At 38.1% G+C, this 26195-nt stretch overlaps 1 protein-coding gene across 1 annotated transcript in view; it reads left to right on the top strand.

Annotated features, from left to right (window-relative positions):
• DPP10 (dipeptidyl peptidase like 10) overlaps positions 1 to 26195 on the top strand; it is an 822212-nt gene that overhangs the window by 160297 nt on the left and 635720 nt on the right. Inside the window, exon 2 of the mRNA XM_055397567.2 lies at positions 15264 to 15378. Coding sequence (XP_055253542.1) covers positions 15264 to 15378 — 115 coding nt within the window. The remainder of the gene's footprint in view (positions 1 to 15263; positions 15379 to 26195) is intronic.

The following is a 26195-nucleotide window of genomic DNA, read 5'->3' as shown; positions in this document are numbered from 1 at the left end:
CACCAAATTTCACTGAGGTTGAGATGCATCCTTTTAATAGTTTCAGAATTGTATTACTAGGACTTAATCTTTATAGTTGAGATTCTCAGCATTTAGTGTGCACAAGAATCTTCTGGAAGCTTGTTAAAACAAAGATTATTCAGGACCCAGAAACTCAGTAAGTCTGTGATGGTGCCGAAGCATTTGCATTTATACTATCTCAGAAGTGACACTACCACTCTTCAAGTAGCACTGACCTCAGGGATGTTTATCTAACTTTAGCAAACAACAGAATCACTAGGACAGCTTTTTAAAAGACATTGTTGGACTGGGCCTTCCATGGAGATTCAACAGGTACAGAATGAGGCTAAATACTTTTTATTTCAAGCATGCTTTCAGATGATGTTCAGCAGCATCTAAAGGTCAACTTTAGACTCTGCTGGTTCATGGACTGCACTTAGGGCTAAGGAACTTTCTAAGTAGGTAAATGTAAATAACCTAATAAGAAACTCAGTTTTGAGAGATGTAAACCCTTTAATCAAAATAGGTATTTTACCTAACATGGAATTCTCATGGGAAAGTAGAAAAATGATTGTGTAAAACTGTGCATATGTGAATGGCATAAATCTGAGAAGCAGTAAGTCCTTCAAGTGACAAGTGATACATGTGAAAGTGAAAGTCACTCAGTCGTGTCCGACTCTGTGACTCCATGGACTAAACAGTCCATGGAATTCTCCAGGCTAGAATACTGGAGTGGGTAGCCTTTCCCTTCTCCAGGGAATCTTCCCAACCCAGGAATCAAACACAGGTCTTCTGCATTGCAGGCAGATTCTATACCAGCTGAGCCACAAGGGAAGCCCAAGAATACTAGAGTGGGTAGCCTATCCCTTCTATAGTGGATCTTCCCGACCCAGGAATTGAATCAGGGTCTCCTGCATTGCAGGTGGATTCTTTACCAACTGAGCTATGAGGGAAGTAGCAATGACACATGGAAAGGTGTTATAGAGGGCACAGTTAGGCTGCTTGAAAGATACAGTGATGCCTTTAGCTACCTGTTTTCTTAGAGATCAGTTTTTTAATATCTTGTCCATACATTCATTTAAAATATTTAATGTATAAAAATAGTTAAAAATCTTTGGTATAAAATGCCATTAAATGCTATTACTAAAAATTGTGTTCATATAGAGGGAAAAAGTGGGCCTGAGCCAAGCCTAGGGGAGTTCCACAGTTTAGAGTTAAGTCTAAGGAAAAACTAGTAAAGAAAATGGAGAAGTAGCTCGTGATGTAGGATAAAAAAATAGGAGAATGTGGTGTCACAGGAAAGACTTTCCTGGGAGGATGTGTTGGTTAATGGTTTAGATTGCTGCTGAGAATTTGTGTAAAATAATGGAAAAATTGACTGTCTGATTTGGCACCATAAAGACCATGAAGTCATCTCATCTAGTGTCACGTGAAGCCCCAGTTGGCCTTCTTACAGAAAGAAGGTATAATGAGAAATTGGGATCAAAATCTAAATAATTTGTCAATATATGTATCCATGGATTTTTTTTTGAAATTTAATTTTTATTAGTATTTCTATTCTTATAATATCACAGTTTTTTTATTAGTACAGATTTATATTATATGTAATATCCAGCATGCATCATGATTTTTCTTTTTTTTAAAGCATTCTATCTTCAAATGATTATTTTTCCAGACTAATTCACAGTAATATCAGATCAAGGGAAGAGTTCTTTTAGAGTTTTGGCTTTTTTTGGAATTACTTTAAAATTTTAGTTTAATCTACGAAGATGAACATTTTTTTTTCTTTTCGATATTGAATCTTGCTTAAGAGCAATTCAGTGATTCCTACATTCTTCAAGTGATCTTAGAAGCCCTACAGCAAAGTTATGTGGTTTTCTTTCTTTGGACACTAAAACTTTCTAAAGTCACTTAATATATCTGCTGCTATCATGTACATTTCTAAAACTGTGGCAAAATACGCATAACATAAAACTTACCACTATAATTTTTAAGTGTACTACTCTCAGCGTTAATAAGAGTGGTACCACTCTAACTGGTATTAAGTGCATTCATACGATTGTGCAGCCTACATTAACATATACCTTTAGAACTTCCTTGTCTTCTCAAACTGAAACTCCATACCCATTAAACGATAACTCCCCACATAGAGACAGATATCAAAACGATTCTTTTACAGTTCCATCTTTCCTATTTTATGTAAATGATAATAATTACATATTTATATTGTGTGTCAGTTAACACAGACAATCTTTATGCTTTTGTTTTTCAAATTCTATGTGTGTGTGTGTTAGTGGCTCAGTCATTTGTGACCCCATGCACTGTAGCCTGCCAGGCTCCTCTGTCCATGGAGATTCTCCAGGCAAGAATACTGGAGTGGGTTGCCATTTCCTTCTCCAGGGAATCTTCCCAACCCAGGATCGAACCTGGGTCTCCTGCATTGCAGGCGGATTGTTGACCATGTGATTGTGTTTTCATTCTGTCTGCTCTCTGATGTCCTGTCTCGGGGCCTACCATCTTACTTGGTTTTCTCTTACCTTGGATGTGGGGTATCTCTTCAAGGCTGCTCCAGCAAAGCGCAGCCTCTATACCTTACCTTGGACGTGTGGTAACTCCTCCATTCCGCCTCCCCTGACATCGGGCATGGGGTAGCTCCTCCCGGCCACTGCCATAGACCTCGCGTCTGGGATAGCTCCTGTCAGCTGCTGCCCCTGACCTCGGTTGTGGGGTAGCTCCTCACAGCTGTGTTTGTGTGCGGTTGTAGCCACTTGCACTGTGGAGCCACCCAAGACAGACGGGTCATGGTGGAGAGGTCTGACAGAATGTGGTCCACTGGAGAAGGGAACGGCAAACCACTTCAGTATCCTTGCCTTGAGAACCCCATGAACAGTAAGAAAAGGCAAAATGATAGGATACTGAAAGAGGAACTCCCCAGGTTGGTAGGTGCCCAATATGCTACTGGAGATAAGTGGAGAAATAACTCTAGAAAGAATGAAGGGATGAAGCCAAAGCAAAAACAATACCCAGCTGTGGATGGAACTGTGATAGGAGAAAGGTTTGATGCTGTAAAGAGCAATATTGCATAGGAACCTGCAATGTTAGGTCCATGAATCAAGGCAAATTGGAAGTGGTCATACAGGAGATGGCAAGAGTGAATGTCGACATTCTAGGAATCAATGAACAAAGATGGACTGGAATGGGTGAATTTAACTCAGATGACCATTATATTTACTATTGTGGGCAGGATTCCCTTAGAAGAAATGAAGTAGCCATCATGGTCAACAGGAGTCCGAAATGCAGTACCTATATGCAGTCTTAGAAATGACAGAATGATCTCTGTTCATTTCCAAGGGAAACCATTCAATATCACGGTAATCCAAGTCTATGTCCCAACCAGTAACACTGAAGAAGCTGAAGTTGAACAGTTCTATGAAGACCTACAAGACCTTTTAGAACTAACACTGAAAAGAAGATGTCCTTTTCATTAAATGGGAATGGAATGCAAAAGTAGGAAGTCAAGAAACACCTGGAGTAACAGGCAGATTTGGCCTTAAGTACAGAATGAAGCAGGGCAAAGGCTAATAGAGTTCTGCCAAGAGAATGCACTGGTCATAGCAAACACCCTCTTCCAACAAGAAAAGAGAATGGATATCACCAGATGGTCGACACCGAAATCAGATTGATTATATTCTTTGCAGCCAAAGATGGAAAAGCTCTATACAGTCAGTAAAAACAAGACCAGGAGGTGACTCTGGATCAGATCATGAACTCCTTATTGCCAAATTCAGAGTGAAATTGAAGAAAGTGGAGAAAACCACTAGACCATTCAGGTATGACCTAAATCAATCCCTTATGACGATACGGTGGAAATGAAAAATAGATTTAAGGGACTGGATCTGATAGAGAGAGTGCCTGATGAACTATGTATGGAGGTTCGTGACATTGTACAGGAGACAGGGATCAAGACCATCTCCAAGAAAAAGAAATGCAAAAAAGCAAAACGGCTATCTGAGGAGTCCTTACAAATAGCTGTGAAAAGAAGGAAAGCGAAAAGCAAAGGAGAAAAGGAAAGATATAAGCATCTGAATGCAGAGTTCCAAAGAATAGCAAGGAGAGATAAGAAAGCCTTCCTCAGCGATCAATGCAAAGAAATAGAGGAAAACAATAGAATGGGAAAGATTAGAGATCTCTTTAAGAATATTAGGGATACCAGGGGAATATTTTATGCAAAGATGGGCTCGATAAAGGACAGAAATGGTATGGACCTAACAGAAGCAGAAGATATTAAGATGTGGCAAGAATACACAGAAGAACTATACAAAAAAGATCTTCATGACCCAGATAATCACGATGGTGTGATCACTCACCTAGAGCCAGACATCCTGGAATGTGAAGTCAAGTGAGCCTTAGGAAGAGTTACTACCAACAAAGCTAGTGGAGATAATGGAATTCCAGTTGAGCTATTTCAAATCCTGAAAGATGCTGTGAAAGTGCTGCACTCAATATGCCAGCAAATTTGGAAAACTCAGCAGTAGCCACAGGACTGGAAAAGGTCAGTCTGCATTCCAATCCCAAAGAGAGGCAATGCCAAAGAATGCTCAAACTACCGCACAATTGCACTCATCTCACATGCTAGTAAAGTGATGCTTAAAATTCTCTAAGCTAGGCTTCAGCAATACGTGAACCATGAAATTCCAGATGTTCAAGCTGGTTTTAGAAAAGGCAGAAACCAGAGATCAAATTGCCAACATCCTCTGGATCATCGAAAACGCAAGAGCATTCCAGAAAAACATCTATTTTTGCTTTATTGACTATGCCAAATCCTTTGACTGTGTGGATCACAATAAACTGTGGAAAATTCTTAAAGAGATGGGAATCCCAGACCACCTGACCTGCCTCTTGAGAAACCTGTATTCAGGTCAGGAAGCACCAGTTAGAACTGAACATGGAACAACAGACTGGTTCCAAAAGGAAAAGGAGTACTTCAAGGCTGTATATTGTCACCCTGCTTATTTAACTTATATGCAGAGTACATCATGAGAAATGCTGGGCTGGAAGAAGCACAAGCTGGAATCAAGATTCCCAGGAGAAATATCAGTAACCTGAGATATGCAGATGACACCACCCTTGTGGCAGAAAGTGAAGAAGCACTAAAGAGCCCCTTGATGAAAGTGAAAGAGGAGAGTGAAAAAGTTGGTTTAAAGCTCTACATTCAGAAAACTAAGATCATGGCATCCGGTCCCATCGCTTAATGGCAAATAGATAGGGAAACAGTAGAAACAGTGGCTGACTTTATTTTTCTGGACTCCAAAATCACTGTGGATGGTGATTGCAGCCATGAAATTAAAAGACGCTTACTCTTTGGAAGGAAAGTTATGACCAACCTAGACAGCATATTAAAAAGCAGAGACATTACTTTGCCAGCAAAGGTCAGTCTAGTCAAGGCTATGGTTTTTCCAGTGGTCATGTATGGATGTGAGAGTTGGACTATAAAGAAAGCTGAGCACCAAAGAATTGATGCTTTTGAACTGTGTGTTGGAGAAGACTCTTGAGAGTCCCTTGGACTGCAAGGAGATCCAACTAGTCCATCCTAAAGGAGATCAGTCCTGGGTGTTCATTGGAAGGACTGATGGTGAAGCTGAAACACCAATACTTTGGCTACTTGATGTGAAGAGCTGACTCAGTTGAAAAGATCCTGATTCTGGGAAAGATTGAATGCAGGAGGAGCAGGGAACGACAAAGGATGAGATGGTTCAATGGCATCACTGACTCAATGGACATGGGTTTGGGTGGACTCCTTGAGTTGGTGATGAACAGGGAGGCCTGGCATGCTGCGATTCATGGGGTCACAAAGAGTCAGACATGACTGAGCAACTGAACAGAATTGAACTGAATTGTTTAGCGTGAGTCACCAGGGAAGTCTTCAAATTCTACAAAATGGTAAAGCGTGGAATTAGTAGCCCAAATTGCATAGTAGTATTTTTTGTGTTTGTCTTCTTATTTTCACTTATGGGTTGCTGTGTGTTTTGATCTGACTTCAAGTTATTTTTCCTTTTGTTTCAACTTGACGGACTCCATTTAGCCTTTCTTGTGGGGCAAGTCTAGAGGCATTGAAATCTTTCACTTTTTATTTATCTGGAGATGTCTTAATTTTACCCTCATTTTCAAAGAATGTTTTTGCTGGACATAGATTTTTCTGGTTGATAGTTTCTTCATTTAGTACTTTAAGCATATTATCCCACTGTTTCTGGCCTGCAAATTTTCTGCTGAGAAACCCATTGCTATTGCTCATAGAGCATATTTCTAGTAGCTGTTCTAAAGTCTCTCTCTAGTAAGTCCAGAACCTGTTATCTTACAATTAGTTTCTAGAGATATATTTTGTTCTCTGACTGGACCATGTTTCACTTTTTATTTTTCTGTAAGCCTGTGATCTTTTATTTACAACTGGGCATTTGAATAAATAGCCACTTCTTCTAGTCATTAGAGACTGGATTTTTGCAGAGCAAGATGTTCTCTAATCAGTTCAGCAGGAAACCTCAACATATTTTCAGGTTTATTTTTGCATTTGTCTTCCCTAGACCTGTGTGTGCATGCCCCCACCCTACATTCTCCCTTTCCCACTTCCCACATTTTCACAGTATACATGGTTCTTTTAAAATGTCTTGATTTCTCTAAGGGTTTCACCCTAGCTTTTTGTTGGTGATGGACAGGGACGCCTGTCGTGCTGTGATTCATGGGGTCGCAAAGAGTCGGACACGACTGAGCGACCGAACTGAACTGAACTGAGTATTATACTTTGTTTCTAAGCAGATAATCTCTTGTCCTCAAATTCTGTTTGTCTAGAAACCTCCTGCAGTTTTCATTCATCATGGAAGCCTCTGTGGCCTTCCATGCCTTCAACATGATGTCTAAGCTATTGCTGCTACTTCTGTCAGGCAAGACAGAAACCAGTCCCTCAGATAGCACACAGACAGACCGGAGGATGCAAACAACTCCCACTCATTTCTTCCATCTGAAGAAAGGAACTGGGAATTGAGTCTCTTTCTCTTGAGCATGCTGTACTATGCCAGTGAGGGAATTAGGGCATTCAGACATGCCATGACATATGCTGCCTTTTTAAATATGGCTTTTTCATGGTTGGACATTTGCTTGGTTGCTACAGATCCTTAGCTGGCTTAGAGTTCCCATAATGGTATTTTAATCAGTCCATTGTTGTTTACTTGGTGTTTCCATGAAGGCCTGGAGCATCCTAGTCTGCCATCTTGCTGATACCAGATTTGTTTGTTTGCTTTTTTAATTGATGTTTTACAGTTTTACTCGTGGTTTTGAAGTCTAAACAGGTTCAGAATCTTAGAAGATCTGCCAGACCTATAAATCATGATATTGTGAAACTATTATTGAAAAATATATTGCTGATAGCTGTCATGTTTGTTTTGTTTCTAGTTTAATGGTGATCCATGTAGAAATGTGTCACAAGCAAACATAATTATCAGGGAGTGATGAATGCCAAATTGCAATTGAGATAATTACTACTTCTTTTATAAACAAATTAATGGTGAACAAATAAAACCAAATGAGAATGTTTTTACAATAATAAAGCAAATAGCAATAAAGACTCTTGCCTTGTATTTCTAATATTTCCAGGTGATATTGATGCTGTGGTCTGTAGGTCACACTGTGAGTAGCACTAGCTCAACACTGCCTCATGTACACTGGTAACACAAAGCTGTAACAGATATCATATTGAAAAAATATATAACTTGTGGTCATTTACCAAAGCTATGCACTTTACTTAACAGAGTCTTTTAATTGGAGAAGGATTATAAATGAGAAACTTGTGAATGTCTGCAAGCATAATGGGAAATTTTAAGAAGTGGTAGGTATTATCAGTATTAAATTACAAATTAAATATGAAAAGTAATTTCTATGGTTATATATTTACTGCTAATATTCATTACTAATTTTATCACCAACTCCCAGAGCCTACTCAAAGTTATGTCCACTGAGTCAGTGACATATTTATTGTATACATTTATATTCTTTGGGGACTTCCAGGTAGATGAATGGTAAAGAATCTGCATGCTAATGCAGAAGATGCATGTTTGATCCCTGGGTTGGAAAAATCACCTGGAGAAGGAAATAGCAATCCACTCCAATATTCTTGCCTGGAAAACCAATGGACAGATGAACCTGGCAGGCTATAGTCCCTGGGATAGTAAAGGGTCAGAAGCGACATGGCAACTGAGCATACACACACATTTATATTCCTTTTTCTTAATTTTTAGAAAGTTGGCTTTGCTCATTTAAATTTTTTCCCTTATTTTGCACAAAGAAATTATATATCAGTCAGTACAGTTGCTCAGTCATGTCCAACTCTTAGTGACCTCATGGACTGCAACAAGCCAAGCCTCCCTGTCCATCACCAGCTCCTGGCGTTTACTCAAACTCATATCCATCGCATCGGTGATGCCATCCAACCATCTCAGCCTCTGCTGTCCCCTTCTCCTCCAGCCTTCAATCTTTCCCAGCATCAGGGTCTTTTCCAATGAGTCAGCTCTTTGCGTCAGGTGACTAATGTATTGGAGCTTCAGCTTCAGCATCAGTCCTTCCAATGAATATTCAGGACTGATTTCCTTTAGGATGGCCTGGTTGGATCTCCTTGCAGTCCAAGGGACTCTCAAGAGTCTTCTCCAGCACCACAGTTCAAAAGGATCAATTCTTTGGCACTCAGCTTTATAGTCCAACTCTCACATCCATACATGGCCACTGGAAAAACCGTAGGTTTGACTAGATAGACCTTTGTTGACAAAGTAATGTCTCTGCTTCTCAGTATGCTTTCTAGGTTGGTCATAACTTTCCTTCCAAGGAGCAAGCATCTTTTAATTTCATGGCTACGGTCACCATCTGTAGTGATTTTGGAGCCCCCCCAAAATAAAGTCTGTCACTGTTTCCATTATTTCCCCATCTGTTTGCCATGAAATGATGGGACCAGATGCAATGATCTTAGTTTTCCAATGTTGAGCTTTAAGCCAACTTTTTCAGTCTCCTCTTTCACTTTCATCAAGAAGCTCTTTAGTTCCTCTTCGCTTTCTGCCATAAGGGTGGTGTCATCTGTGTATCTGAGGTTATTGATATTTCTTCCAGCAATCTTGATTCTAGTTTGTGCTTCATCCAGCTCTGCATGTCACATAACATATATAAATCTTGGATAATTTCTGCTTATGATTTCTAGTGTTTTTTCCTTTGTACTTGAGCAAGTTAAAAATGCATCTAGATTCAGGTAGCCTATGGACATCCTTATCTAATAAACTAAACTGTTCTCTAAAGGGTAAATTTGATCGGTAGTAAATACAACATAAATAGTTAGGTTGTAGATCCAGTTTAGTTTGGCCTGAAGCACCAAAACATCTCTAGACCAGCACAACACTGAGTATCATCTGCACTGTTCACACATGTTCTAACTGACTCATCTATCCACTAGATGACTGAGTTCCAAAAGAACTCTATATAATGGATTATTAAATATTTGTTCTTGTATTCTCAAATCTCTCCTGGGAATTTAATGTCCTAAATATCCCAACATTGATTCTGTGGTGCCTCCAAAGTATTCAGATGACCATGTTGCAAGCACAGCTTGCTATCCATCACCATACCTGTCCTGTGGAACTGGCTTAGTGTTTTCAGATATTCGCTGTTAGGAAGTCATTGAAACACAGAGCCAATTAGAACCACTTCTATCAATAGTAGAAATTATTGAGGTTGTAGAAGAAGAAGATAAACTAAAGAATAGCAATTATATTTTGGGATCAGGCATCAGATAAATGAAGCTAAAAATAATTGCAATCAAATTTGTTATAGCAAGTAGCTCCATTTTTTAAAGTTACTGTTAATATGTATTTAATTAATGACTGTATCTATATGGGCTCCTCTGTTGGCTCTGATAGTAAAGAATCTGCCTGCAATGCGGGAGATCCAAGCTCAATCCCTGGGTCAAAGAAGATCACTGGGATGGGAAGATGCCCTGGAGAAGGAAATGACAATCCTTTCCATTTGGCAGCTCTATACCATTTCAGGAACCATTTATACCTCTTAATTAATTGAGCTACTGTTTTCTAAGCACCTATTAAGAGGACCAGAATTTTTAAGTGACCTAAGGAATATATAGTATATTAAAGAGCAGAGACATTACTTTGCCAACCAAGGTCCGTCTAGTCAAGGCTATGGTTTTTCCAGTGGTCATGTATGGATGTGAGAGTTGGCCTGTGAAGAAAGCTGATCGCCGAAGAATTGATGCTTTTGAACTGTGGTGCTGGAGAAGACTCCTGAGAGTCCCTTGTACTGCAAGGAGATCCAACCAGTCCATTGTACAGAAGATCAATCCTGGGTGTTCATTGAAAGGACTGATGCTAAATCTGAAACTCCAATACTTTGGCCACCTCACGCAAAGAGTTGACTCACTGGAAAAGACTCTGATCTGGGAAAGGTTGGGGGCGGGAGGAGAAGGGGACGACAGAGAATGAGATGGCTGGATGGCATCAGCGACTCTATGGACATGAGTTTGAGTGAACTCTGGGAGTTGGTGATGGACAGGGAGGCCTGGTGTGCTGTGATTCATTGGGTCGCAAAGAGTCGGACACGACTGAGGGACTGAACTGAAGGAATATAAATTTATCTAAGATGTGATCCTTAATTTAAGGAGATAACTTTGACAGGGATATGGTGAGTGTGTAGCCATGACTTTAAGCATTACCATCACTACCATCACCACCATGATCATCCTTATTATCAGAACTGTTATCATTTAGCCATTCATTCATTTATTATCTATGGCATATCTGATATGTGCTAAATGCTGTTCAAAATGCTAAGGACATAGTAGAAAACATGATGATCTAGCTTATTGACATAATGAAACTTCTATTCTGGAGAGCTGAATAGACAGATAAAAATGAACATTTAGGCAGCTTAAATTATATTATAGGTATATAATTTAATATAACTTGACCTACTATATATCCAAAAATGGTAATGCTATGAAGAAAAATAAAGTTAATTGAGGGAATAGGAGATATAGAATGTTATTTTATAGAGTGTGATCAAGCTAGCCCTTCTCAAAGGAAGGACTTGAGATTGAGACTTGATGAAAAAGAGAGAGTGATGTGTGCAGGTGTACAGAGGAGGAACATTCTAAGAGTTCACTTAGCGTGAACTTATTGTACATTGAAGTAAGACTTTTGTTGGAATAATTTAATATCTATTATGTGTAAAAATAATTATCATTATTACAGTTGTTCAGCTTTTTAAAAAAATCTAAGGCTTCATAAAATGTTGAATCAAACTTGCAATATCAGCGCTATTAAGTAGCAGTGTTGGTCTCAAACCTTTTGGTACAGTGCATTTTAGGCATTTTTTTTAAGAAGGAAAATTTTATCTGGCTTACGTAATTAAAAGAAATTTCCAGGAGAAGAGATGTTTGAGCAGGATATTGAATGACTGACAGTGTCTGTAATTAGATACATATGAAAGGAATTGGATGATCAAAAACTGGGAGTGGGAAGGTGATAGGAATATTTAAGTATCTGAGTATGTGTTGGATTTGGTAACCTGAGCAGTATAGGGTAGTCTTTCTCAAGAAAAGATCAAGTTGGATGAGGAGACTGGTGCTTGGCTTTAGACAATTATTATTCTAGACTGTCACATTTGCGCTTAATTCTTTAGATAACATAGAGACATTAAAAGGCTTTGTGGAATAAAGTGATGTAAATGAAACCACGATTGAGAAATATTATAATAGTAATGAATTTAAGATGGATGAAAAGAGGGTAAGATTTCATTAAGTCTGCTTTCCTAAGCAGGGATTTGAAGATACCTTAGGTAGTGATGGGTCATTTTTAGAGGAGCCTGACATTCTTATGTATATCTCTTTGTGAACATCAGATAAATATTTTTTACTCAAACATGTTTTACAATTTTTAAAATGGTTTATTTTTTTCTACTATACCACTAGGGAAAATATGAATTTATTTGAAATCATTGCAGAATTCAGAAGAGTGTTTATAAAACTGTGAATTTTTTAAATATGTAGAGGCTCAAATTATTCCTTGATTTATTGGTTTATGGATTGATTCAAGAAATACTTCTAGAACAGCATATTATTGGGTGAGCATGGTTTCTGAACTTAGACTTTTATGGATTGGACCTTGAGATATTCTACTCATTAACAGTGAGTGTAATTGTTATTGATCTCTCTAAATCCCATTTTTTGATGTGCAAATTTGTCAAAATAATAGTACTTTTACTTACTTATTGTGAGGATTTTGTGAGATTGTGATTATAAAGTGTCCAGTACAGTACCCAAACACATAAGATATCTATTATTGCTGTTAGACAGTGTTTGGTAGACATTATAGTTATATCATGTTCAAAAACCAAAAAATTCACTGTGAAGTCATTTTTCTAGTTATTTGCCTTCAGTTTCAGTTAGTGAGTCAAGATCAGAATCAGTAGATGTAAAATTGTAATTACCTCTTGATTCCTTTGAAAGTGAGAGTGAAGTTGCTCAGTCCTGTCTGACTCTTTGCAACCCCATGGACTGTAGCCTACCAGGCTCCTCTGTCCACGGGATTTTCCAGGCAAGAGTACTGGAGTGGGTTGCCATTTCCTTTTCCAGATTCCTTTATTGGACTGAAAAGTCAGTTATAATTGCTTACAGTTACTCTTTTTCTTACTCTTACTACAAATCCCCTTGAGTTAATATATGTGGCAGTGCCTGTGATTCTTGGCCAAGATACTCACTTCTCATTGTTTGCTGCCCCTTTTTTCACTGTCTTAGTTCTTGAGATGAGTATTTCACAACTTTTTGCCCACCTTAGCCTTCTATCTGGGGCTTCCCAGGTGGTGCTAGTGGAAAGAACCCACTTGCCAATGCAGGAGAAGTAAGGGATGTGGGTTCAGTCCCTGAGTTGGGTAGATCCCCTGGAGGAGAGTATGGCAACCCACTCCAGTATTCTTGCCTGGAGATCCCATGGATCTCCTGGCCGGCTCCAGTCCATAGAGCTGCAAAGAGTCAGGAGCTGAAGTGACTTAGCATGCATACATGCACAGGGCTCTATTAATACATAGAGCATTGCATCTCTGATCTGTCACTCTTACTTCTGAGTAGTCTTAATTGACCTGTGCGTGTGAGCTCGGTTGTGACTGACTCCTTAACCTCATGGACTATGTAGCCCACCAGGCTTCTCTGTCCAGGCAAGAATAGTGGAGTGGGATACCATTTTCTACTCTAGGAGATCTTCCCAACCCAGGGATTGAACCCTGTGTCTCCTGCATTGTCAGATAGGTTCTTAACCACTAAGCCACCTGGGAAGCGCCGTGAGTAGTCTTAAGTAGAACCTTAATATGGAGAATAACTGTTTATCACATCACAGATTCTAACAAAGTAATTGACCTATCAACCTTTAGTCACATTGCATTCCAGAAAAGTATTTCTGGTCTGGGACAACCTTTTTTTTTTTAACTGGTCTTTTTCTTTTTTTTTTCTTTATTTTTGGTTGTTCTGGGTCTTTCTTTGCTGCTGCACAGGTTTTTCTCTAGTTGTGGTGAGTGGGGCCTGTTCTCTAGTTGTAATGCACAGGCTTCTCGTTGCAGTGGTTTCTCTTGTTGTGGGGCATGGGTTCTAGAGCACAGACTCAATAGTGGTGCCACACCAGTTTAGTTGCTCCATGGTATATGGGACCTTCTTGGACCAGGGATCAAACCTGTGCGTGTCCTCCACTGGCAAGCAGATTCTTTACCACTGAGCAACCAGGGAAACTGTATTGTTTGTCTTAATGTTGTTACTTTAATGCTAATGATTTGATAATCTACTGTCTCAACTTATATGGAATAAGTTTATAAATGGAAATTCTAACCAAAATGCAGGAGGGATAGAGTATTGAACAGTAAGCATTAATAAACGTGAACAAGAGGTGTGGAGTAAACCATTTTAGAAAAAAAAATGGAGTGAAATTGACTTCTGCTGGATTTGATTCATCAGAATGAAAGATAAGCCTAAATCTACTGGTCTGAGAAGGGGAAAACATTAAGAAAACACCCTCTATGCATGGTTTCTTCTAACATTTAATTAGGGCCTAGTTTTTAAGTCCAGAGTTTATGGCAGAATTGAATGCCACTGTCACTATGTGAAAATTAGCTTCAGTGCTTTAAACTGTGAGTCACAATAACCCATTTATAGTTTATCAAATGTTTACTATCATATTTTACTTATCTTTTTTTAAAGAAAGACTGGGGCTTCTTGGATGATTTGTGTATACACAGTGAACTGGAAACCTTTATGTTTTGTTTCATTTGTCCCCAAATCATTTGACTGTGTTTCAATAAAGAAGGTTTTATTGGGAATGGAGTAAAAGAAATTGGGGGTTGGGGTAGGGAGAAACAAACAAGAAGCTTAATGTTTTATAAACTTTATTGTAAAGAAAATCTGGCATGTATTTCAAATCAGGGTGGTCTATGCTTTACTTTAGTGAATGATGCTCATATATTTCTAGTCAGCAGAATGGAACACAGATTTGAAAATTGAAAAGCTTTACTATGCATATTGTAAAAGATGCTCAAGTTTCTCCTTCTCCATCAGTCATACCTCCTTGCCAATGTCATGCATGCTGCCCAGGGAGAAGATGTTGTTAACTATTGCTATGGAAGCAATTGTTTAGTTACTACATCCTCTTGATTTTTAAGAGTGGTGGGAGAACTGTTAAAAGAGGACGTTTTACGTTGACAAATATGCATTTCTCTGCCTTGAGGGGGGATTTTGAATTATTTCCCCATCACTAATCTTTTTTCCCCCTTACCAGTTAAAAAAGTAGTCTATAGTGCTTCAGGAATATTAATATTTAAATCCTCATTGTAGGGTCCATTGTAGCAAGAAAAATGTAAATGGGCATACTTTATTTCCATATTATTTTGCAGAGTATTTTGGCAATCATTCTAGTGTTTATAGTCAATGTATTTTAATGCCATCCACATTTTGGACAGCAGGCATAAAGCTCTGCTGGTTTGTCTCTTGGAGAAGTAAGATTGCCCCTCAAAAGATAGCCATTTATAATATATGCACCTTTGAATAATTAAATGAGCTACCAAAGAGGAAAAGGATTCTAATCAGTTTTCAAACTGTGATTCTTCCATGCACTGAATCATTCCTTTATGAATACATTTCTCTTGGAGCATGTATAATTATGAAACTTCTTTTTTTTCTCTCTCGGTAGGAACTAGGAAGTAACAGCCCTCCACAGAGAAACTGGAAGGGAATTGCTATTGCCCTGCTGGTGATTTTAGTTGTATGCTCACTCATCACTATGTCAGTCATCCTCTTAACCCCAGGTAATCTGTCTTTATTACTCTCTTATGATGGTATTGTGGATGATAATTTCACATTGAAATATCTAAAGAGGGTAGTCTTATATGGTATCTTAGGACACATTAGCATTGGTTGGAATAAAAAAGTGCATAACCAGACATTTTGCAAATGGCACAGTCATTTTGTGGTTTAAATATCATGCAAGATATTTTGGAGACATTGCAATATAAAAATATATATATATATATGGAATGCTAAGGAGATCTTTGGTCTCTATTGCTACTTAGAGACTTATTATGATTGTCACTTCAATAAATGTGGAGCATATTTAACTTTTATTCCAAGTGGAGATTTGGGAGTGGAGTCTGGAAGTTTCTATATATAGGAGATAGCCCAACTGTATTGATGGTGGGAAGGGAGGATTTGATGGACAGAGAGATTTAGATCAAAGGAAAATGAGCTAAGCCTCTAAGTACGATACCTCAAATTTCTTCCTCTCTTCTTTCTCTGTCGTTTTTACATTCCCAGTTTCTGTCTAAAGATATTCTCCAAACTGCTCTTGCATTACTCTTTAAATTTTGTTCTTTATATTAAATGGTTGAATTCTATTATGTAAATTATCAGTATGTTTAATTCTTCACTGGGATTTATTTCAGTACTTGGAATTTAACTGCTCTTTGGTAGGTGCTATTACAGAAGGCAGAGAAAGGCTGCTCACATTTTAAACTCACAAACTGCCTTCCAGGAACAAAAAAGATTTGTCATGCTGCTGCAACCCACACAACTAGCTTACTCAAAGACTGGTCACTGTATAAGGCTCAGCGTTATAAAAAATAGTCATTTCTTATACCTATAACTGGTCCAAAAATCATTTCTATAATACAATAAAGCGAGTCCAAATTATGCAGTTACAGCTGTTGTTAAAGACTGTGTATTTATAACTTCACTTCCTGTCCCAGTTTTGTTATTTACAAACCCTTTAAAAATGTTGAATTTATTTCCTCATGTACAACATTTGATTAACAAAATGACCTCTTTCACTGGGTCATTTAGTCAACTAATTACTGTGGCTAATTATACAAATTGCAATATCCATTGTTACAAATGTATAGATTTCCAAAAATTTAGTTTGTAGTTGTTATTTAACATATGAAGAGCCTGAGAAAGAATTTGAGGGAATCAGGATAGAGGAGGGAAAGAGAATTTTACACAAAGATAGAAAAAACATTCCTGATAAGAACTGGCTTATCTATCATTCTCTTTAGGAATTGTCTCTTACAGCCTCATTTGTGCCTCTACAAGACAGCGTAATGAGTGGTGTGATGGCTCTGAGTTGTTGCCAGTTGCCAGGAATCTTTGTTAAAGGAAAATGAGCTTATGTTTGGTGCAGTGTTTCACTTAAACATAGAAATTTTGACATAATTATTAAAAACTGAATGACATGCCTTAATTGCTTCTATTGGTGACTGTTAACCAGATGGAAGAAATTAGTTTCATAAAATGCCTCTGTGTTTCTCTTGAATTTTTTCTGTCTGAGTCTAGTATCCTTTTCCAAGTTGTTGACTCTTTGAGGCTGCAGTGATACTTTGGTGTCTTTGGGAGCTTGGTATAAGACCTATAGAGTTGGTTACTCACTAAGTTAAACTTGCTCTATGCAACCCTTTCCAACTTGTCCCAGTAATAAAAATACAGGATAGTTGCATTCATTTTGTCATGCATGTATTAATTTATTAAAGCAAGAGTTTACATAAGATATACTTTGGTTTGAATTCTGGATCTACAGAACTAGTTTTGTGAAATTGGCTAATAGTTTAACCTTTTCTTTAACTTCATTCATCTGTATTATGGATGCAACTCATAATGGCAACTTTACATTGCTGTTACTAACCAAGATTCTTGACCTCATTAACCGATAGAAATTGATAAGAAGCCAGACAAAAAAATTCAGGCAAGGTTTTACTGGGGCCCCTGCTGTAGCAGAGAGGAGCAAAAGCAAGCAACAGGTTCCTTTTCTTGCTCACTTGCTCCCCAAGGGGGGCAAGCCGGTTCTTTATATGGGGTGACAGTCTCAGGTCCAGGGCTTGGCTCAGAGGGGTGACCACCCCTTTGGTGGTGTTGTGTGCAGGGCTTATGCACAGTACCCTCCTCTTGCTCTTGGTTTTTCAGAAGTGGCAGTTGGGATCTTTTGATCTTTTTGTATTTTGTTGTGTATGGTTTGTCCAAACTGGGCATGCACACAGTTATTTTTGGTCCCTTATAGTTTCTTTGTATTTTGTTCCTTGAGAAGACATTGGTCCATGTGTAAGCACTGCAGTAAAGGGTATCGGGTCCCAGGTCTTAGCCTGTCTCAGTGTTACCTCTCAGGGATAAATGAGATAATAAAATTGAGGTGTTTGGTATAGTGTGTAGAACTGCTGCTGCCATTTGTTTTCTTATTTTTATTGTTAAGTACTTATTGACCACCAGACACAATGCAAAACACTGTGTTACATGAGGGAGACTGCTAAAAAGAAGAATAAAGTCTTTTAGGAGTATAGATCTTCTCTGATTTCAATGTTAAGTTTTGGCATGTGGAAAAATGCCAGATGTTTAATCTGGAGTCAGTCTCTCAGTGTTCTGTTCATTCATTTATCCAAACATCAATAGATGAATGAATAATAATGAATGAATAATGGATTTCTTACAACTTTCTAGGTACTATAGTAGTTGGTCTGTCTCCTGCTTTGTATCTTATCTTTATATCTTCCAATCTCCTTCTTTCACAACTACACATGAACACAACAACTACATATCCCCAACTCAAAGAGTTAATTTCATATGAGACTAATTATACAAATGGAAGTGGCAATTATTTTTCACATTAATAATGTACTAAATTTGTTTTCCCTGGAGAAAGAAATGGCAGCCCACTCCAGTATTCTTGCCTGGAGAATTCCATGAACAGAGGAGCCTGGTGGGCTACAGTGCATGGGGTTGCAAAGAGTCAGAAATGACTATGCTAACACACGCGCACACAAATTTATTTACCACATGTTCAAATATGTTTGCATTACACTGTTATTTTTGGCAGGAATGTTATGAAATGAAAAATAGAAGTCAGTATACTGGAGTGGAAAATGTATTATTACAGAAACAACCTGTGTTCTATACTCTCTATAAATTCAGTGTCACTGGAACTGGAGGATTATGCAAACTGATGAAGCAGATAAATGAAATCATGATGGTTAGGAATTTTGCTTGAGTTGTGAGTAAGCAAATAGTGTCCTGTACATGACCTTTGTGGTAGGCTCACACCAAACAACAGAGTGAAATATAAGGTCAGAAGGTTTAATAGTTTGTGGCCTGGGTCCTAAGCCTGGAAGTACTCCCATAAGTTATCTAGTGTTACCTCCCTCATTAGACAGGAAACAAACAAGCAAAAACCAAACACAACTGAGTTTGTTTGTTTGTTTTTTTTTAACCTCTGGTTCTGAGGGCTAGCATGTACATTGAGACCATTAGTGTGGACTTTTGATTTCACACGTGTATGCTTGTGTTTATCTGTGATCAGACTAGTGCTCTGATTACACAGAACCTTCCTCTTTTTAACCTCAGCAGTGCTGCAACAGACCAGCAAGTGAAAACCTGTGACTGAGGGAATAATGTGCTACACTCCTCTCTAATCTTCACTTTGTTCACAAATATGTCCAGAAGGCTTAGCTTACTAGGTAAAGTCAGTCAAATAGATGGCAACTTTCAACCAGGAAAAGGAATCCACTCACGAGGGGAAGCTTCTGATTCTGAAATTATTCAGCAGGACACCTGACTTTTTAGAATAAAGGATTGACTCTAGAACAATCCATCCAGCAAGGGTGGAGGTCAGAAATCTATTTGCATTTTATGGCTCTATGACCTTGGGCAAGTCACTTACCTTTTTTTGTTACTGGGAAGAACAAAATCTGACTTCATATTGAATCTGCTTCTTTTGCTTTAACCTTTGTTTTACATTACTTTTGTTCACTAAAAGGATAGTGTTTATACATAATATCATGCCTCAGCGAACCCTACCTCTTTGCCTGAATGGTAAACTAAAGTGCCTTTGTTCAGGATCCGGTCCACACGTGTTGTCCACGGAAAGGTAGAAATTAACACATACCCTCTCTGAGGTTAGCCATTACAAGAGATATTTGTAAGATTAATGGGTGACTTTACTTCCTTACATTCACCCCCCCCGACCCTGTTCTATAATAGAATCTTGTATCCAGAACTTGATAATATGGGTTTTTTTTGGAGTAACTAGTCTGCCATCCTCTCAGTCTGCCAGCCTTCCAAATAAAGTCTTAATCCTTTCCTCAACACCTCATCCCTTGGTTAATTGACCTGTCGTGTAGTGAGGAGAGCCAGATTGGACTCAGTGATGCTGTGATATCAAGTGTTTCGTTGAAAAAAGGGGCATCTTTGTTTTGCCAAAATTTGAAGTGATTTCTTGAAGTTCATTACAGTCCTAGTATCTGTGATCTAATAAAACAACGACAGTAATAATAGTGGCTTGCTTAGTAACAGACTAAATCTGGTAAACTCTCTCACTGACCCTTCCTACATTGAAAATATGTTTAATTGTTTTGAGGGGTGGATGGAGGAGAAAGCATACAAGGAATTATCTTGTCTAAGAAATGATTTAGAAACTGTTGTGCTCAAAATAGCATCACATTTTGCAGGTTAGTGCTAAGACATGGGAGCCTGTAACCAGAGAAACACATGTTCATTGTAATTTTGGTTTGATTGCAAATTTTATTACAGAAGTAATTCGACACAGGTGTCTTAATTTCCAAGATTGTCAGCAACTTCCCTGTCTTGTGAAAAGAAGTCCTAATTATTTTTGAAGAGTGGGTTAACTGTTTAAGTGTTTCTTTAATAAGTAACTATTTCTGAAACCAAAAATTTTCATTTTTTTTCTAATTAAAGGGTATATTACTTGGATATATTGATTAAGCCCACATATCTTTTTGTTTGCACTGAAGTCATTAAAAAAAAGAATACTCACATTTATTTTCAGAATAGGTAACAATAAGATCAATAATTTCTATCACTAGCTTGCCAGGTGGTACTATTGATAAAGAACTTACCTCCAATGCAGGAGACTTAAGAGATGTGGGTTTGATCCCTAGGTCAGGAAGATCCCCTGGAGGGGCATGGCAACCGATTCCAGAGCTAGAATGGGTTCTAGAGAATCCCATGGACAGAGAGACCTGGTGGGCTATGGTTCATAGGGTCGCAAAGAGTTAGACATGACTGAAGTGACTTATCAAGCACATAAGATCAATAATTATACTCTAAAATATATGGGTGTACATTCATGCTTAAAGTCCTGGAAACCAGTTTTAGGTAGCTCTGATGCTAAAGCTGAAACTACAATACTTTGGCCACCTCATGCGACAAGTTGACTCACTGGAAAAGACTCTGATGCTGGGAAAGGTTGGGGGCAGGAGGAGAAGGGGATGACAGAGAATGAGATGGCTGGATGGCATCACCGACTCGATGGACATGAGTTTGAGTGAACTCCGGGAGTTGGTGATGGACAGGGAGGCCTGGCGTGGTGTGATTCATGGGGTCGCGGAGAGTCAGACACAACTGAGTGACTGAACTGAACTGAACTGAACATTTACTCTACAGTCTCATATTTATATTTAATATGCAGAATGACAGTGAACATGGTTAGGAAATGTTTCACACAGGATATAATTACCTATTTTGACCGGTTTTGTAAAATAGAAAAGTGTATTTTATAAATTAGAATATATTTTTTTTTTAGTTTTAGTTTTTATTTTTTTTGTCTATTTTTTTTTCTTACATATGTTCCCCATCCTGACCCCCCTCCCGCCCCCCTCCCCCTCCCACCCCTCTTATTCATCCCAGTACACCAACCCCGAGCATCCTGTATCATGCATTGAACCTGGACTGGCGATTTGTTTCACCTATGATAATATACGTTTCAATGCCATTCTCCCAAATCATCCCACCCTCGCCCTCTCCTACAGAGTCCAAAAGACTGTTCTATACATCTGTGTTTCTTTTGCTGTCTCGTACACAGGGTTATCGTTATCCTCTTGCTATATTCCATATATATGTGTTAGTATACTGTATTGGTGTTTTTCTTTCTGGCTTACTTCACTCTGTATAATAGGCTCCAATTTCATCCACCTCATTAGAACTGATTCAAATGTATTCTTTTTAATTGCTGAGTAGTACCCCATTGTGTAAATGTACCACAGCTTTCTTATCCATTCGTCTGCAGATGGAGATCTAGGTTGCTTCCATGTCCTGGCTATTATAAACAGTGCTTCAGTGAACATTGGAGTACATATGTCTCTTTCAATTCTGGTTTCCTCGGTGTGTATGCCCAGCAGTGGGATTGCTGGGTCATACGGCAGTTCTATTTCCAGTTTTTTAAGGAATCTCCACACTGTTCTCCATAGTGGTTGTACTAGTTTGCATTCCCACCAACAGTGTAAGAGGGTTCCCTTTTCTCCACAGCCTCTCCAGCATTTATTGCTTGTAGACTTTTGGATAGCAGCCATTCTGACTGGCATGAAATGGTATCTCATTGTGATTTTGATTTGCATTTCTCTGATTATGAGTGATGTTGAGCATCTTTTCATGTGTTTGTTATCCATCTTATGTCTTCCTTGGAGAAATGTCTGTTTAATTCTTTGGCCCATTTTTTGATTGGTTGTTTATTTTTCTGGAATTGAGCTGCAGGAGTTGCTTGTACATTTTTGAAATTAATCCTTTGTCAGTTCCTTCATTTGCTATTATTTTTTCCCATTCTGAAGGCTGTCTTTTCACCTTGCTTATAGTTTCCTTTGTTGTGCAGAAGCTTTTAATTTTAATTAGGTCCCATTTGTTTATTTTTGCTTTTATTTCCAATATTCTGGGAGGTGGGTCATGGAGGATCCTGCTGTGATTTATGTCGGAGAGTCTTTTGCCTATGTTCTCCTCTAGGAGTTTTATGGTTTCTGGTCTTACATTTAGATCTTTAATCCATTTTGAGTTTATTTTTGTGTATGGTGTTAGGGAGTGTTCTAGTTTCATTCTTTTACAAGTGGTTGACCAGTTTTCCCAGCTCCACTTGTTAAAGAGATTGTCTTTTCTCCATTGAATATTCTTGCCTCCCTTGTCAAAGATAAGGTGTCCATAGGTGCATGGATTTATCTCTGAGCTTTCTATTTTGTTCCATTGATCTGTATTTCTGTCTTTATGCCAGTACCATACTGTCTTGATGACTGTAGATTTGTAGTGGATCCTAAAGTCTGGCAGGTTGATTCCCCTGGTTCCATTCTTCTTTCTCAAGATTGCTTTGGCAATTCGAGGTTTTTTGTATTTCCATACAAATTGTGAAATTATTAGTTCTAGCTCTGTGAAAAACACCATTGGTAGCTTGATAGGGATTGCATTGAACTTATAAATTACTTTGGGTAATATATTCATTTTCACAATATTTATTCTTCCAATCCATGAACACGGTATATTTCTCCATCTATTAGTGTCCTCTCTGATTTCTTTCACCACTGTTTTATAGTATAAGTTAGAATGTATTTGGTAGAGAATATTCATCAAGTTCTTCAGTCTTGTTGTCATATTAAAATAACCACTATTGACTGTGTATATTCCACCAGTTCTTCAGCGGCACTGGCCTGTTGCCCTTTGATTAATGTCTGTAATCAGTCAGTGTCAAAGCAGGGTCATCAGGTTAATTTACTCTCATGGTTGACTAAAGGAAACATATAAGGTACTGGAATTGTGTCTTCATCATTGGCTCTAGTTCTCACTTTCAGGCAATTTGTTCTCCCTTTAGTTCCTTCTCCAGGTGTGCACCTGGGGTTGATCCTCACAGGTCTATCAGAGTATAAAAGAAGTCAAGCATTAATGTATAAGATATGAGAACTCTGCTTGATCTCACACAGTAATTTAATAAGGACTGTCCGTTTCCATCATATAAATTTCTTTATTTTCCCTAAAAGGTGTCTCTAATAGTAAGAATTTTACAATAAATTTAGATTCCATTTTGGAGAAAATTGAGAGAGGTTGAGATTGCCACTGTGGTGCTGATGATAGGTAAATCTTTAATGTCAGATGAGGATTTGATCCATGAAGTTAGGCTCAAATAGTTAATTTGAGCCAAAATTTAGAACCAAGGAAGTAGAGGCCACCCAAGAAATGTATACAGTCTTATTGTGAAAAATAAGCAAAAGAAACAAATGTAAGTTAGCCTTTAAGGATGAGTGCCTTTCTTTGAAGAAATACCTACTTATGTATATTTTCCAAAGAGAGTGAACAATCATGTCATTTACTCATCACACACCAATTTAATGGAGTAGTTATTTAGGCAATAAGTCCAAGGTCAGCAGAATGTGAATGAATTAGGTACCTAGTTTACAGAGAATATGCAGCAGATAAACTGATTAAATTGACCTTGATATCAGACTGACTTGAGTCCATGTTCTTGACTTGATGTGCGTGTTAGTTGCTCAGTCATATCTAACTCTTTGCAATCCCATGGACTGCAGCCTGCCAGGATCCTCTGTCCATGAGATTCTCCAGGCAAGAATACTGGACTAGGTTGCCATTCCCTTCTCCCAGGGATCTTCCCCACCCTGGAATGAACCTGGATTTCCCACATTGCAGGCAGATTCTTTACTGTCTGAGCCACCAGGGAAGTTCTCCTTGCCTTGATATGTGTGTGCAAATATGGCTTTGTGGCAAAGAATTTGCTCTTTCTATTGTCTTAGACATTAAATTAAAAAACAAATGATTTGACCCTTTGAAATGAGGCTTTAAAAAGATTAATCAGTCCCTCTTTATCAAAAAGATAATTTTCCAGAAAACAGTTGATAAAATTAAGTACTTTATTGGACTAGTGACAGCTGGTTTGTTATTGTTATGCAAAAACTCAAAATGAATGTATTCTGGTTACTATAATATCCTATGAAAATAATAGAAGCTGGTTATAGTTAGTTAAAATGTCATGTTATATTATGTTGCAAGCAATCTCTTGGCAGCTGTAATTTAAAAGGTGTCATTTAAGCATCTGACCTGTGTTTTAAAATGTCAAAGCAACAATTAAAGTATCCCATTATGCTTTTATGAGGGGGAAATAATATTTTACAGATTTTGAGATTTGCATTACTCACTTGTAAACATCAACATCAACCAAGATGCAAATTGCTTATTTTATTTTGTTGAATTAAGAAGGGAGATATGTTGTATTGATAGGCATAAGCTACATTGTCTTTGCTTGTTTTTCCAAGAACAGCACAGATGAACACATTTGAATATGGTATTAACCAGGCATAATCAGGCTGCCAAAGAGAAAACAATGACAGATTTTAACAGTTTCCCCCTAGATAACATGGATTGTGGTTGCTTTTCTAATAGATTTATCTCTTAGGTTAAATGGAAAACAATTTTCTCTGGCACTAATAAAGTCAGAGTAATGTTTTTTGTCTTTGCTTTATAATTGCATTTCTATTTTTAAATCAGATTTTATTTCCTTATTTATTTTCATATTTTTGTGTTGTCCAATCAGGTAAGTAATGGATTTAGTTCACATTTTAATATGTTCATTTTAACAAGAGTCAGAGGAGAGTTTGTTTTAATAAGTAACATTTATTTATCTGCTTGCTACATGCCAGGTATTTTCTATTTTTTTAAGATTTTTTTTTTTTAATTTAAATCGGAAACTAATTGCTTTACAGTATTGTGGTGGTTTTTGCCATACCTTCACATGAATCAGCCATGGGCGTACATGTGTTCCCCATCCTGACCCTCCCTCCTACGTCCCTCCCAATTCTGTCCCTCTGGGTCATCCCAGTGCACCAGGCCTGAGCGCCCTGTCTCATGCATTGAACCTGGACTGGCGATCTATTTCACATATGATAGTATACATGCTTCAATACTATTCTCTCAAATCATCCCACCCTCGCCCTCTCCCACAGAGTCCAAAAGTCTGTTCTTTACATCTGTGTCTCTTTTGCTGTCTCTCATATAGTGTCATCGTTACCATCTTTCTAAATTCCATATATATGTGTTAGTATACTGTATTGTTGTTTTTCTTTCCGGCTTACTTCGCTCTCTATAATAGGCTCCAGTTTCATCCACCTCATTAGAACTGATTCAAATGCTTTCTTTTTAATCGCTGAGTAATACTCCATTGTGTATATGTGCCACAGCTTTCTTATCCATTCGTCTGCAGATGGACATCTAGGTTGCTTCCATGTCCTGGCTAATGTAAACAGTGCTGCAATGAACATGGGTACACGTGTCTCTTTCAGTTCTGGTTTCCTTGGTGTGTATGCCCAGCAGTGGGATTGCTGGGTCCTATGGAGGTTCTATTTCCAGTTTTTTAAGGAATCTCCATACTGTTCTCCATAGTGGTTGTACTAGTTTGCATTCCCACCAACAGTGTAAGAGGGTTCCTTTTTCTCCACATCCTCTCCAGCATTTATTGTTTGTAGACTTTTTGATAGCAGCCATTCTGACTGGTGTGAGATGGTACCTCATTGTGATTTTGATTTGCATTTCTCTGATGATGAGTGATGTTGAGCATCTTTTCATGTGTTTGTTAGCCATCTGTATGTCTTCTTTGGATAAATGTCTGCTTAGTTCTTTGTCCCATTTTTTGATTGAGTCACTTATTTTTCTGGAATTGAGCTGCAGGAGCTGCTTGTATATTTTTTAGATAAATTCTTTGTCAGTTGCTTCATTTGCTGTTATTTTCTCCCATTCTGAAGGCTGTCTTTTCACGTTGCTTATAGTTTCCTTCGTCTTGCAAAAGCTTTTAATTTTAATTAGGTCCCATTTG

This window comes from Moschus berezovskii, chromosome 2 (assembly GCF_049115385.1).
Source record: "Moschus berezovskii isolate FMDL1 chromosome 2, NW_MosBer_1.0, whole genome shotgun sequence".
NCBI classification, from domain to species: domain Eukaryota; kingdom Metazoa; phylum Chordata; class Mammalia; order Artiodactyla; family Moschidae; genus Moschus; species Moschus berezovskii.
This window is presented reverse-complemented; position numbering and strand designations above follow the sequence as displayed.